The sequence below is a fragment of the Panthera tigris genome, chromosome C1, assembly GCF_018350195.1.
Source record: "Panthera tigris isolate Pti1 chromosome C1, P.tigris_Pti1_mat1.1, whole genome shotgun sequence".
NCBI classification, from domain to species: Eukaryota; Metazoa; Chordata; class Mammalia; order Carnivora; family Felidae; genus Panthera; species Panthera tigris.
The window spans coordinates 84676868-84693164 of NC_056667.1; the positions used below are offsets into that span (position 1 = coordinate 84676868).

General features: G+C 39.4%; 1 protein-coding gene across 2 annotated transcripts in view; it reads left to right on the forward strand.

The window, feature by feature from the left end:
• The first annotated feature begins 995 nt into the window (after positions 1 to 995).
• Positions 996 to 16297, forward strand: part of MFSD14A (major facilitator superfamily domain containing 14A) — a 44681-nt gene continuing 29379 nt past the window's right edge. Inside the window, exon 1 of one of the 2 annotated variants that reach the window (XM_042997989.1) lies at positions 996 to 1167. In XM_042997989.1, coding sequence (XP_042853923.1) covers positions 1084 to 1167 — 84 coding nt within the window. In that variant the 5' untranslated portion in view covers positions 996 to 1083. Of the gene's footprint in view, positions 1168 to 9479; positions 9583 to 16297 lie in introns of those variants that run through there. The other variant, XM_042997990.1, reaches the window with a different exon arrangement.

Consider the following 16297-nt stretch of genomic DNA (forward strand, 5'->3'; position numbering starts at 1 on the left):
TCACTCAAGGGGAGGAGAATCAGACCCCATCTCTTCCAGAGAAAAGTATCAGTGAACTTGGGAACATATCTTAAAACCACCATACCCAAATACACTATTTTTAAATAACTTGCCATTTTGTCACTCTTACCCTCTCCTCACATATATAAACATGTTATTTCCTAACTATTCGAGCGTAGGTAACATGCATCACATCGCTTCACTCCTTAAGACTTCAGTGTATTATGTAAGAAAAGGGATATTCTCTTAGCTAACAATAGTTAGGAAAATCTGACTTTTAACATGGGTGATACTCCAATCTGTAGTCCATATTCCACTTGTGTCAACTGTCGTTTCTATAATCCCCCCCCCCATTAAGTTGATTTTTAAAAGCAATAGTAAAACAAGTAGTAGGTTACATAGTGTGACATAGCTTATGTAAGTTTTTTATTGGCAGGGAATAAAGAAAAGGTCCTGGAACAGGCAGGCTCCACTTTGGGGTGGCAGTGGCTGAGCACGAAGACAAAATACTGTTTCTGAAAAGCCAGTTAATCTTTATCCCTTCAGTTACCCACTATTTCTGGAAAACGATTTCAACTGTTCCCTTCGGTTCCCGTCCTGGTTAGAATACAGTTGGGAGATAGCTCTAATAGTTGAAGACGCCTGGTGAGAACTGCAGGGCAACCATCTATCAGCCGTATTTCCATGAGCAGGTAACTTTCAGAAACTTACATTTCTTTATCTGTGAAGACGGACTATAAGGGTCTCTATCGCCCAGGGCTGTTGTGAGAACTAAGCGAGCTGATGAACGGAGAACACCGGCTGGCGCCAGCCGAGAGCCTAGCGGCTTCCCTCTGGGCTTCCCTCCCCGCGCGGCGAACGCACCGCGACCGAGAGGGCGGGGCGGTGTCACGTGGGTGGGGCGGGGCGGGCTCCTCCGCTGATCGCACGATGTGACGCGCCGCCGGAGGCAGGCCGGGCCCTCAAGATGGCGGCGGGCGCCCCGAGCGGCTCGGCCCGGCAGTAGCGGCGGGACGGCACTCGCCGCTGGGGCCGGCCGCCCCGGGAGTGGCTGCAGCAGCGCCAGGAGTCGAGGATGGTAAAATGACCCAGGGGAAGAAGAAGAAACGGGCCGCGAACCGCAGTATCATGCTGGCCAAGAAGATCATCATTAAGGACGGAGGCACGGTGAGCTGGGGTACCGCGCTGGGGAGCGTCCCTCGGGGCTCCCCATCCCATCTCTGTCCCCCACGCCGCCGCCACCAGCCTCCCTGAGTGCCCCTGCCCTCCCCCACCCTGTCGGCGGTGCCGGTGTCTCAGTCTCCAGGGCCCTCTTGCCTCTGCTCCGGGGGGCTTTCCTCCCTCGCCCCGGCCTGCGGCCTCCGGGGCCCGTCCTCTTGGGGAAGCCGCTCTCCTCTCCCGCACCTGCCGCCCTTTCCTCCGGCGGCCCCTGGAGGCCCTTCGGCCTCGAGCCCCACGTGCGCCTCCGCCGCGGGCTGGAATTGACGCCGGGCTCTCCAGCCGGCCGGCTCCCCGCGTCGCCCCGGCGGTGCTGGTCCCGCCGCGCCCCTCGCCACCGCAGCCTTGCCTTCGCCGCCGGGCCCCGCGCCGCCGTCGCTGCGCTTTCGAAGGTGCTGGGAGCTATCCCTGGCTTCCCATATGTTTCTAGCCGGGCGGTATCTGGTGCGACGACCCCGCTGGGGCTCCTTAGTGCCTTGGCTTTCTTCTTCCACCTGGTTCTGGGTCAGTGCTCCTGCTCTTAGCTTCTTCCAGTGCGGTAAACACTGTCAGAAGGTGGGCTTTCCTCTTCACTTCCCGGAGTCTCAAGCGTGACGGAGGACACCCGGGGCCTAGACTTAAATCATCTGGTTTCCAAAGAACAGATACCACTCTGTTGTTTTAAAATCACCTTCTTTATTTTAAAATAAAAGCCGCTAAATAGAATTATCATGGTCTGAGGATTAGAAGACACTTTGAAAGGAAGACAGAGGGTAAGAAATTGTGCTTTTTAGAAACAGTTGTCATCACACAATAAACTTTATGCAGTGTGCTGTAGTTAACCAGCAGGGGACGTAGGATTTTTAACTGAAAATTTAACTCGCCTATACTTTTATATACTGAAATTTCTATGTTGCTACACTCTCTGGTCTTTGTTGCATTCTTTGCTATCACATTCTGAAATAGAATGCAAAGGTAAAATACCCGTTTCACTTTCCTGAGGAGTGTGCAGAAATGATTCTTTTTATTCCATATTTCTGTTTATTCCAACATATTTGTATGTGTATGTATATAATTGGAGCCCTCATCAACTGCAAGCATAGTGCTAAATATGTACAGTAATTAGGCCACCCCTGAGGATTTGCTGAATTCATTTGAAATAAATGACAAAGGTTTTTTGTTTTGTTTTGTTTTTGACATTTCAGAATAGGGGCCCCATCAATATGCTGCTAATATATTTAGAAGGCTTGGGACATAGGCAACAATTTCAGAATCTCCTTTTAGCTAACTCTAAAAATAATTAGATAATAATAATTTGGTGAAAAAAGAAACTTCAAGTCCTTGGATCTTTTTGTTGTACTTGATTAATTAAGACATTACTTTGATTAAATCACTTATGAATAGTCAGGGCCCTTTTGATGAAGTTGGTTCAAACTACTATGTAGGGAGAGACATAGCATGAAAGAATACTGGTAGTCTCTTAACCAACAGGACTTGATATTTTAAGTTCTATATAAAATCTATAAAATAGAAGCAACAAAGGATTGTATTTTATAAAAGCAAGTGATTTTTAAGATCAGTATTCTTTGCAAAAGAATGAAGCTCTGATCAAGAAACACATCTTTTTTCTTGAGGTAAAGTTCAGTTGCGTTACCTCTTTGGAGTTTCATTCCATTCGCTTTACAGCAGATGCTTTTGTTCCAAATCCTAGGAGATTTGGAAGAGATTATTATTTTTTATCTTGTTATTAAAGTTGTAGTGAATTCATAGCTTGTTTTTGGAGGTAAAATACGATTTTTTTTTACACTGGCAGTAAGTTTTTAAGAGGGCACATAGAATAAATGAAAGCTTTTCTTGAGAACTATGGGCATGTGAGTATTATTATTTATCATCTTTATACACTTATGTTGCACTTTCCAATCTAAAAGCACTGGACACCTCTTTAGAATAGAAACTTGGTTAATGCATATTTTAATTTTATGGGGCCTAATATGAATTTAAAGTGATAAAAACACATTTAAAGTGATTTTTAAAAATGTGCTAGCACATTCCTAGTGTTTTTATTGTAATTTTATTTATTCCTATATTGATTATATAAATTGAATAAATTGAATAAATTATTCCTATCATTCAATATCATTCAATGTCATTCAATATCATTCATATCATTCAATATTATTCAATATCATTCCTATATTGATTATATAAATTGAATAAATTATTATTTATTCCTATATTGATTATATTCCTATATTGATTATAATTTTATTTATTCCTATATTGATTATATATGTATAGATGGAATATTTATATCTCTAGAAATATCAGTAATTTTTTGCAGTATTTGTGTTTTAACCTACTCTAGCTGTAAATGGAAAATAGTATAACTATTACAGTTTTTTAAATTTTAACATGGCATTTGCTTTTCTGCCTCCCTACTTATAATTGGTCAGACTGCCCTTATGAACGTTTTTTAAAGAAAGGGAATAAATTGCCGTTTGGTATTGGTGTGTGTGTGTGTGTGTGTGTGTGTGTGTGTGTGTGTGTGTGTTTAAGTTCAGCTTGTGGATGGATTCATTTAGAGGCAGGTGTCTTAGACTATATGGTCATCCTTGACCATCTCTGAACAGTATTTCAGGTCCATGGCCAATGATACTGATCTGATTCCCTTCCATTTTCTTTCTAGTGTTCAACAATGTTAATAAAATTATTTTGCTTCATCTTGCTAATGACATCTTTGTAAGTCTGATTAATGAATGTTAATATTTATAAACAAAACTAATAGTTGTTAATGATTTGTCAAAAACTTAGAACAGATTTGTTATCATTTTTGACAGTTGAAGAAGTGAACCCTTCTAAATGAACCAGGTTAATCATAAGTTACTGTTTTTCTTTTCTTGAAATTGTATTTGATTAGGCTCTGAAACCAGAGTCAGGCTAACTAATACTTGCCCATTTGAGTTGTATACAGTTAAGGGAAATTACATGAAGGTGTGTGATTCTGTGTCAGGAGTTCTTAACTTGGGTCTGTACACCCTGCAGTCGTTTGCAAAATTTTTTTTGACTATCGTTTTTTTTGAGAGAGATTCCCAGAAGAGTCCATACCTCCCCAAAGTTTAAGACCGGTTGTCCTATTTGAAAACAACATGCATAACTACAAAATACTTCCACAGGTTAAATTCAGTAAATATGTATTTACTCATTTCCTGTATACCATTTTACTGATGTAAGTAATTGTAGCATTACTGGTGAATTTGCTTTCTGAAGCATCCATATGTAGAAATACAGTTTTTGGTTACAAGTTTTAATGTATGTGGCCATTTTGATGTATCCTTTAGTGCAGACCATTTAAGGCTGTTGAATTAAATGACATTTTAGAATACTTTCAGTTTTGTTGTTAAATTCTTACCGTGTATTACCAGATTGTTTGTAAACATTCCTGTTGGAGGCTAAGAGCTAAAGAGTTACATTCATGAGTTATTTATTTGTGTCATCAAAAACAGAATTTTTAAATTATTTTTGAAGTTTGCTTATGTTTTTACATGATCTTTACTGTTTTGTTAATACAGTTGTGAGATTGCATCGCTGACAAAGTGAAAAATGTCCAATTTTTTCACAAATAAATTGGTGAAATGACTTTAAAGATTTGATAGAAAGCACAGCATGTGTGAATTAATTTGTTGGAAGTACCTGAAAAAAGTAAAATGGGTATTTGCAAATTGAAATATACCCAGAGAAGCAGAGCACCAGATTTTTTTTTGTAACTCCGATTTTAAGTACATAAGTCACAGTCACCACCATTTCAAAAGTCTAAACCTCTGATCCGTCGCATCCTTCACCTACAAAGATGGCTGAGGCAGTTTCAGGATAGCTCTTCTTAGTCCCCAGAGAGCCGCTAAGTAAACAGCCTCTAATTGCTAGCATACAAGCCACGAGGAGGGCCATGGTGCCTTCAAACAGCAACTGTTCTTCGGAGTCACTAGCCCATGCCTGGAAACATCAGGATGCATGTACCATCTTTGGCAAGCTTGTAGCAGGCGGTACCATGAATGACTTACCTCCTTTTCTCCATGGTGTGCTGCAGCATTTGCTTTAGCTTAGTATGTTTGGGGATAAATTAGTAAGCAGTTTTTTCAGATTATATATCCAGTTCATCCTAATATAGTTTGCAGACCTACTTCCCAATAATCATAGCATCTGCAGAAATTCACTAACAGTTGAACTGTAACTCATTTACAGCTACCAAAGTTTGAAGTTTAAAAAGAAGAGCTTTTTCCAGGTAGCATTCTGACAAGTATATATATGATTTACGTTTTTCAATTATTTAAAAATTCAAGTTGTCTTTTAGCCTTATTTTGAATTAGAAGTGTCAAAGAAACATTTGACAGTTGCAGCCAGGATATATCCAGCTTCCTGAAATGGTTTGGTCTCTTTGAGGGCCAAATGTAGTAGCTTATTCTAAATAATGGGTCTACTTTCTCAGTAATGTGTAAAAACAATTATGAATTCTACCACATGAAATACTACCTTGTTAGTGAGTTCAGTTTGTGGTCATTTGAACCATGTAACACATTAGATGTTCATGGGGATAGGCACTTAATGTAATGATGGCTTACCTTGAGTTAGCAGTTACATCTTTTCCTCCTCAGAATGGAGAAGGAATACAATAGATTGTTATGTTGCTTAATCTTTTCAGAATTTACCACAAAGTAGGGTGCATGGCTGGCTCAGTTGTGGAGTGTGTGACTCTTGATCTTGGGGTTGTAAGTTCAAGCCCCATGTTGGATGTAGAGATTATTTAAAAATAAATCCTTAAGGGGCGCCTGGGTGGCTCAGTCGGTTAAGCATCCGACTTCGGCTCAGGTCATGATCTCATGGTCTGTGGGTTCGAGCCCCGCGTCGGGCTCTGTGCTGACAGCTCAGAGCCTGGAGCCTGTTTCGGATTCTGTGTCTCCCTCTCTCTGTGACCCTCCCCTGTTCATGCTCTGTCTCTCTCTGTCTCAAAAATAATAAACGTTAAAAAATTTAAAAAATAAAAAAATAAAAAAAAAATAAATCCTTAAAAAAAATAAAAATAAAAATAAATAAATAAATAAATAAATAAATAAAAATAAATCCTTAAAAAAAATTTACTGCAAAGTAATACAATCTTAAACTCTAGTTTGTTTTTTTTTAACAGTAAAACTTGGCCTCATCCTAATTTTGTTAACCGTGTTTAAGAAGTATATTTAATTTCTATTTCAGAGTAATCTTTTTTAAAAATTAATTTTTCTTTTTTTTAAGTAGGCCTCAGGCCCAGCACAGAGCCCAGTGCAGGGCCTGAACTCAGGACCCTGAGCTCAAGACCTGAGATGAGATGAAGGGTCCGACGCTTGACCAACTGAGCCACCCAGGCACCCCTAGGAGCAATTTAACCAAAACCTCTTCACTTCTGTGATAACATACAAATATTAAATATCTGTCTTTAAAATTGATCTGTAGCCTATCAGTAAAATCTAAAGTCTCACTGCAAATTAAGCCAAAATGGTTTACTTAATGAGTATAATAGTGTAGCAACATGTTTATGGTGATTCATACTTCCAGGAAATTAAGGATTGGTTTTGTTTTCTTTTTGCTCTACAAAACTAATGGATCTCGCTTTGCTTGATTAAAGTCAGAGGAAATAAGAAAACACCACTTGACTTTGTGAGAAAGGAAACATGATGCCTGCTTACATTTTCTCTAGTTATGCCATAATGTGTCCATATCCCATGAAAGCAGCTTTGTAGTTACAGGGTTTTTTTTAATGTTCTTCCATGAAAAGCTACAATTCTTTTTTTTTTTTTTTTTTAAACTTTTTAACGTTTATTTTTGAGACACAGAGAGACAGAGTATGAATGGGGGAGGGTCAGAGAGAGAGGGAGACACAGAATCTGAAGCAGGCTCCAGGCTCTGAGCTGTCAGCACAGAGCCCGACGTGGGGCTCGAACTCACGGACAGCGAGATCATGACCTGAGCCAAAGTCGGGCACTTAACCGACCCAGCCACCCAGGCACCCCAGAAAAACTACAATTCTTAGATGCCTGTAACTAAGCACCTTTGTATTTTTTGTTTGTAAGACTTTTACATGATATTATTTTAGCTTAGTTATGTATCATTCAGAGGAAATTCAAAGTTTCTTTTTGAAGCTATATTTTACTCTCATTTTAATTGTTTTTAAAGTTTATTTTTGAGACAGAGAGAGAGCAGGTGAAGGGCAGAGAGAGAGGAAGAGAGAGGATCCCAAGCAGGCTCTGCATTGTCAGTGCAGAACCTGACGCAGGGCTTGAACTCATGAACCCTGAGATCATGACCTGAGCCAAAACCAAGAGCCAGACGCTTAACTGACTGGGCCACCTAGGTGCCCCTACGCTCATTTTTGATTGATAACTTCTCTGTATTAAATATTAAGATCAAAATTATTCTCCCTTATACTTTATTTTTTAAATTTTTATTTACTTGTTTTGAGACAGCAAGCATGAGGAGGGGGAGGGGCAGAGGGAGAGGGGGAGAGAGAATCTTAAGCAGGCTCCATGCTTAGCACAGAGCCTGACTTGGGGCTCCATCTCATGACCATGAGATCATGACCTGAGCCGAGATCAAGAGTTGGGTGCTTAACTGACTGAGCCACCCAGGTGCCCCTACTTTATTTTGGTTTTTATAATGTTTTTAAAGTTTTTCCCAACTTTGGAGAATTTTTAAACTACAGAAAAGTTGCAAAAATAGCATAATGAGTATTCATCTGCCCATCCTACAGATTCACATCACAGATTAACATTTTGCCACATTTATTTTTCTTCTCTCTATGCTCACATTTTTTTTGTTTTGTTTTGTTTTGAACCATTTGAGGAGTTCGTTGTAGATATCAAGACACTTTACCCCTATAAAACTGAGAACGTATCACCTAAGAAAAAGGATGTTCTCCCACATAACCACAATGTAATTACCACATTTGGGAAATTTTAATGTATTTAAAAAAAATTTTTTTAATGTTTATTTTTGAGAGAGAGCGCACGCATGAACAGAGGAGGGGCAGAGAGAGGGAGACACAGAATCTGAAGTAGGATCCAGGCTCTGAACTGTCAACACAGAGCCCTATGCGCGACTCAAACCCACGAATCATGAGATCATGACCTGAGTTGAAGTTGGACGCTTAACCGACTGAGCTACCCAGGCGCCCCTCACATTCAGGAAATTTTAACGTTAACATAATAGTATTAAGTAATATATTAGCTATAGCCACATTTCTCTAATTGTACCTCCTTAATAGTTGTCTTTTTTTGGGTACAGAATTTAATCATTACATTTAGTTGCCATGTCTCTTCAGTCTAGAATAACTTGTTTTTTTTATGATATTGACACTTTTTAATAGTTTAAGCCAGTTGTTGTGAAGAATGAGCCTCAGTTTGGCTTATTCTCATTGTTTATTCACATGATAAATTCTGTTTAATAAATGGGATTATAATGCCCAGTTATAGGTAGAATTACTTCTGTCTCCTGGCCAAAAATCTCTATAAGCCCCCAGTTCATACCGATAGATATACAACATAAGTTATTAAAGTCAACATCCTGTATAATAATTGCTGCATTCATAAACCCTATTGACTGGGCAATCATAGACTCAAAATTTGGGAGCTAGATAAGGATTTAGGTAAGAGATTAATAAATCTCTTCCTGCTGAGAGAGGTAAAGTGACTAACTTAATTTCCCTAGCAGCTCAGTGACTGCATGATTAGGGCTATCAATCAGCCATGGTCATGAAATACCTTTTCTAGACCAGGCATTGTGCTACACATTGGATACTAAAATGGAAAAAAACTGGATCCCTACACTTAAAAGAGTAACAGTCTGTGGTAATGTATTCTGTGTAATCACCAAAACCAGCATGGCTGTCGACTTGGGCTCTGGAATTGCCTGGATAGACTCCATTCCATCTCTTATTTGCTGTGTTAGACTATAAAATGGAGGTAACAGTGTCCAATCTGAAAGGTGGTCAGGAAGAGTAAGCAAGATTTTGAATGTAAACCATTATAAGTTTTCAGTAATACTTTCATTACTGTTTTAATCTAGTGTATGTGTGCAATAAATCTGTGTGATAGATGACACAGTGGGATATCAGATATTAGAGTGTAGAGGAGGGTATTAGTAGAGGAAGGTGCAAGTTTAACTAATAATAATTAATAAAAATTTAATAGTCTTTAAATACAGTAGTTATACTGAATACCTGTGGTGATAGAAGGGACTTACAGAGTAATTCACTTAAGTTCTACAGACATTTATTAAGCACCTTTGTGCTATGCATGGACCAGATGCTCCAGATCATAGAAGAATAAAGCATAGGGCCTGTCTCAGCAGAAGCCTAGAAAGGTAAGTTTAGGTTAAATAAAATGAAATAAGGACTTTACACAGTGAAATATAAATTTGTGGACGTTACCTAGGATAGAAGAATAAATGATTTTAAAAGGCTTGGCCCAAAGCCTAGATGGTGAAACCATACTTGATTACCAGTAGAAATTATGATTTAGAAAATGGGAATTAGATTGAAGGGTGGAGGTGAAGAAAGGAGATTGTCCCTGACTTCTGAGGTTAAAGCTAGAGGCGACTGTCATGAAACCATTCCCCTATAAGAGAGAAATTACTTACCTGAATGGAGGACTTTTTGGTGTAGTAATTATCATGGTTGTAGATGGCATATCTTGGCTTTTGGGGTTGGACATGTGTTTATATTCCGATTTATCTCCTTCAGAATTTTTCACTTGGTACCTCAGAATTCTTTTAGCATCCTTAAATGTTATCTGTTGATATAATCTCATTGTGATCTAAGCTCTCTACTCTTGATGCTGTAAACTACTTACTGGTCAGACATTTGCCCCTACTTGTCTATTAATTTCCCCTGGTCTCTCTGCCCAGGCCATGACCCTGGTATTCTTTCTCTAATTGTCCTAGAATTTTGCTTGTGGATAGATATTCCATTAAAACCACTAGTGCTTGTGTCAAAAGTCCCACCTGGAAATATTTGTATTTTAAATCAGTAAAATATTTTTAAAATTTGTCAATTTTATTAAGATCTTGTATTATTTTTGAATTCATTCAAAACAAAAAAGTTGAATATGGATATAATATAGCTCTCAAAATTACCAGTACTTTAGGACAAGCAAGTACCCCTACCTACCCCCCCTCATCCCCTCCTTTAAAAAATATACAACACACACACACTTTTTCCTCCCATTTCTGGGAAATAATGAGAGAATGGCTCAGAAGGGGCAAGTATATGCAACTACCTATATTTTTCTATTCTAGTTTTTATCTAGTTTTTCTCTTAAACATTTCCCTTGTATTTAAAGTATAAGCATGCCTATTAAAAAAGATTTGGAAAATTCAGAACAACATAATCAAGTTTATGTCTCTTAAAAGTGCTATCTAATATAATTAACATTTAGATGAGTTTTTGTTTTGCTTTTCATAGTTGAAATTACTCTCTATACACAATTTTATATCCTGCTTTTACTTATTTTTTTTGTTTTTATTTTCCCACTTATATTTTTTAAATTTAACATTGCCATAAGCATTTCCACATATCATTAAAGATTATCCATAAACAGTTTTTGGCTGCATATTATTCTGATTTACACACTGTGATTTGATTATAGATGTTACTAAAGGTTAAACATTTAGATTTCCATATTTCCCACTATAAATGATGCTGCCATGACCATCTTTATGATGGTAGAGCTTTTTCTGAATGTTTGATTATTTCCATAGGATAGAATATTATTAGCTGCTTTTAAAATTGTTTTTATCTATTATATTTTTGTGGTGTCTTAGTGTTGTTGTGTTTTCTTATGAATGCTTTACCTAGATACTAATCTTTATTTCTTCCCTATCTTTCTCAATTTGTTGCCTTCAAATTCAGCTAATGTTGTACATGTTTTTCTCAAACTGGTTTGCCAAAAATGTGTTAATCTCTTGTTCTTTCCCCTTTCTCACTGCCTGACTAAGCCAGACACTGAAATCTTACCTTTTCATCTTTGATCTTCCCTTACTGACCCCTGCTACATCTAGTCAACCACTGAGTCCTTTTGATTCAACCTCCTAAGTGTTTTTTGTTTCCATTCACTTTGCTCCATCCCTACTACCACTGTCTTATTCTAGTTACTATTACCTCTCTTGTGTGTTTCTTTCTTTTTTTAAATGTTTATTTGTTTTTGGGAGAGAGCATGAGCAGGGAACGGGACGGGCAGAGAGAGGGAGACAGAAGATCTGAAGGAGGCTTTGTGCTACAGCACAATGCTCAGTGTGGGGCTTGATGCAGGGTTCGATGTGGGGCTTGAACTCATGAACTGTGAGATCATGACCTGAGCCAAAGTCAGATGCTTAACCACTTAACTGACTGAACCACTCAGGCGAGCCCTCACTCCACCCCCCCCCCCCCCGCCTTATATTTCTTCAATAGCCTGCTTTCTGGTCTTCCTCCCTCCCTCCCTTTCAAAGTCTTTGCCACAGTGCAGTGCAATTTTATGTTCCAAGAAGACAGTCCTATGATGTGATGTTACCTTCTCTCTTGAATTGTTTCATTTACCCTGCTGCCTGAAAGTTAAAGGCCTTCATGTGACTTAAGAGACTTTCTCCAGTCACCGTTTCAGTTTCACCTCTCCTCACCTCGCAGCCTCATCTTTTACCACTCTCCTCCTTAGATGTCAGGTACTGAAATAGGTTTTGCTGTTACCTGTGTTCTGGCCTTTGCATATGCTGTTCCCTTTACCTTTCCCTCAGATGCTCTTGGCCATCATTCCCCTCCACTGACATCCTGCACCCAAACGCATACACATCTGACAATCCCAGTATATTTCCCACTGAACTTTGAAGTCTAAGGTAATATCATTTACCTCCCTGAGAAGCCTTCCCTGACATTTTCCTCAATTGATTGAGTCCTCTTCACTAAAACAGCCACTAAAAAAATTTTTTAATGCTTATTTTTGAGAGTGAGAGAGAACGAGCATGAGCAGGGGAGGGGTAGACAGAGAGGGGACACAAAATCTGAAGCAGGCTCCATGCTCTGAGCTCTCAGCACAGAGCCTGATACGGGGTTCAAACCCATAAACCGTGAGATCATGACCTGAGCTGAAATCAGACGCTTAACCAACTGAGCCACCCAGGTGCCCCTAAAACAGCCACTTTTTTTTTAAAATTTTTTTTTTTAACATTTTATTTATTTTTGAGACAGGGAGAGACAGAACATGAACAGGGGAGGGTCAGAGAGAGGGAGACACAGAATCTGAAACAGGCTCCAGGCTCTGAGCTGTCAGCACAGAGCCCGACGCGGGGCTCGAACTCACGGACCGCAAGATCGTGACCTGAGCCGAAGTCGGCCGCTTAACCGACTGAGCCACCCAGGCGCCCCCTAAAACAGCCACTTTTAACACATCATTTCCCTCCACCTTTTTTGCTGTGTGTGTATGTTTATACACATTGTTATATAATCATTATCTTTTTTTTTTAATTTTTTTTAATTTACATCCAAGTTAGTTAGCATTATAGTGCAACAATGATTTCAGGAGTAGATTCCTTAATGCCCCTTACCCATTTATCCTATTCCCCCCACCCACAGTTCCTCCAGTAACCCTCTGTTCTCCATAGTTAAGAGTCTCTTATGTTTTGTCCCCCTCCCTGTTTTTATATTATTTTTGCTTCCCTTCCCTTATGTTCATTTGGTTTTTTTTTTAAATGTTTATTTATTTTTGAGGGTCAGAGAGACAGAATGCAAGTAGGGGCAGGGCAGAGAGAGAGAGGGAGACACAGAATCTGAAGCAGGCTCCAGGCTCTGGGCTGTCAGCACAGAGCCCGACTGGGGGACTCGAACTCACGAACAGTGAGATCCTGACCTGAGCCGGAATTAGACACTTAACTGACTGAGCCACCCAGGTGCCCCTCTCCCTTTAAAAAAAAAATTTTTTTAATGTTTATTTCTGAGAGAGAGAGACACAGAGCATGAGCGGGGGAGGGTCAGAGAGAGGGAGACACAGAATCGGAAGCAAGCTCCAGGCCCCAAGCTGTCAGCACAGAGCCCGACACCAGGCTTGAACCATGAACAGTGAGAACATGACCTGAGCTGAAGTCGGACGCCCAACCGACTGAGCCACCCAGGTGCCCCATGTTCATCTGTTTTGTATCTTAAAGCGCTCATATGAGTGAAGTCATATGATATTTGTCTTTCTCGGACTAGTTTTGCTTAGCATAATACCCTCTAGTTCCATCCACGTAGTTACAAATGGCAAGATTTCATTCTTTTTGATTGCTGAGTAATACTCCATTGTGTGTGTGTGTGTGTGTGTGTGTGTGTGTGTGTGTGTGTGTGTGTGTGTGTGTGTATACCACATCTTCTTTATCCATTCATCCATTGATGGACACTTGGGCTCTTTCCATACTTTGGCTATTGTTGATAGTGCTGCTATAAACATTGGGGTGCGTGTGCCCCTTTGAAACAGCACCCCTGTATCCCTTGGATAAACACCTAGTAGTGCTGGGTCGTAGAGTAGTTCTATTTTTAATTTTTTGAGGAACCTCCATACTGTTTTTAGAGTGGCTGCCCCAGTTTGCATTCCCACCAGCAGTGCAAAAGAGATCCTCTTTCTCTGCATCCTCACCAACATCTGTTGTTGCCTGAATTGTTAATGTTAGCCATTCTGACAGGTGTGAGGTGGTATCTCATTGTGGTTTGAATTTCTATTTCCCTGATGATGAGTGATGTGGAGCATTTTTTCATGTGTCAGTTGGCCATCTGGATGTCTTCTTTGGAGAAGTGTCTATTCATGTCTTTTGCCCATTTCTTCACTGGATTATTTGTTTTTTGGGTGTTGAGTTTGATAAGTTCTTTATATATTTTGTATACTAACCCTTTATCTGATATGTTGTTTGCAAATATCTTCTCCCATTCCATCGGTTGCCTTTTAGTTTTGCTGATTGTTTCCTTCACTGTGCAGAAGCTTTTTATTTTGATGAGGTCCCAATAGTTCATTGTTGCTTTTGTTTCCCTTGCCTCTGGAGACGAAGTTGCTGTGGCCAAGATCAAAGAGGTTTTTGCCGACTTTCTCCTCGAGGATTTTGATGGCTTCCTGTCTTACGATTAGGTCTTTCATCCATTTTGAGTTTATTTTTGTGTATGGTGTAAGAAAGTGGTCCAGATTCATTTTTCTGCATGTCGCTGCCCAGTTTTCCCAGCACCACTTGCTGAAGAGACTGTCTTTATTCCATTGGATATTCTTTCCTGCTTTGTCAAAAATTAGTTGGCCATACATTTGTGGGTCCATTTCTGGGTTCTCTATTCTGTTCCATTGATCTGAGTGTCTGTTTTTGTGCCAGTACCATACTGCCTTGATGATTACAGCTTTGTATTAACAGCTTGAAGTCCGATCATTATCTTACTTTTTATCAGTATTTCCCAAATAGTTTTACAAGGAACTCAGATGGCCGTGAGATACTGTCTGTTGTATGAAAGAAGGATTCTGTCAAGTTTGGAATACAGTGTTCACTGTATCTTTTTGGAAATTCATAATGTAAATTAGCATGTTAAGGGTCCTGAGAAGTTCTAGGCTTTTCACTAGATGCTGAGTGTATGTGGTGGTGGACAAAACCAGTTTGGGGCTTAGCAATCCTAAAGACATGTTTTGACCTTACCTTAACAACTTGCTCTGTTTGGTACTGCACATCACCCCTTCCTTACTAAAACTACTCCTTTATCTTCAGTAACACTGTATTCTCTTAAATCTCCTGTTATTTCTCTGATTTGTTCCTTCTTTATTTTCTTCATGGTTCATTTTCCTCTGCTCGCTACTTAAATGTTGGTGTTTCTTAGAGTCTGGTCTTAACCCACTGTTCTTTTTCCACTTCTTCTCCCGATAATCTCACCCACTCTGGTGGTTTCAAACATCAGAATTCATGCTAATTAGTTTAGTCAGCCCTCAAAAAACAGTAGAAATTTTCAAGTACAAGGAGCAATGTCTTAGATAGGACCTGAAGTAAATCTGAGCCTTATGGGAGAAAAGAGCTGGGAAGTCTTTCTTCACTCTCCCTCCCAGATTTATCAGGTGCTGCCTATTTCACATTCTAAAGACTATATCCATTCCCTCCCCTTCAGCGTCCTTGCCACTCCTCTGTTCCATGCCCTCATCATCTCTTGTTTCAACTGTTTGAAATAACCTTATTTTACATGCAGTTTGCTGCTTGGTTACAAACTTGAGGAAATCATCATGAGGTATTGAAAAATGCAGGTCCAATCATGCCATTCCCTTGCTTGAAACCCTTTAATAGTTCACTATGGCTCTAATGAAGAGAAACTCCTTAACAAGGCTTACAGGCTACCTACCTCTTCTGCCTTCCTTTCTTTACTCCATGATGACTTTATTCTCCATCAGCCCTAAACTGTCATGGCCCTTGTCTATTTCATTATGGTTTTCTCTGATGAGATTGTCCACACTATCTCCTTTTCTTGCAATATTCCTTTCTTGCTTCCCAACTTGTCTCTTTTATTGCATTTGCACATAAGCAGATGATTTATAATGAGGTTCCTTCCTCTCTAGACTGTGAATTCTTTGAGCTCAGGGAGTGTGTCTTAATGGTTTTTGTAATCCCAGCATCTCTGCCACATAGTAGCTGCTCTGTTTAATGTTTGTTGCATGAATATTGAACAAATTCATTCCCACCCATGGTCCTTCAACTCTTGTGTCCCCCATTCTCCACCCTACCTCTTGTGTCTCAAGTTCCTAAACTGCACGTTCTACCAAAGGAGTTTTCAGGGACCTAAATTCTGCAAGTTGGGAGAGTTACTGTTTTTTTTAAATAATGATGATATATCATGACGATATTAAAAATGATGTGGCATCATTTTTAGTATATAGAGAAATCCAAACACTTCATAGTTTCCACATAAGACTATTGAATATACTTTAAAAGTTAAGTATAACATTGTAATATGTGTTGGTTAAACTTTTTATTATAGAAACCTGTTAGTGGAGACTGAGTTAATGTTAGAGGTCATTTGCTTTCCATCAATTTAATATTTACCTTAAAATATGAAATTCAACAA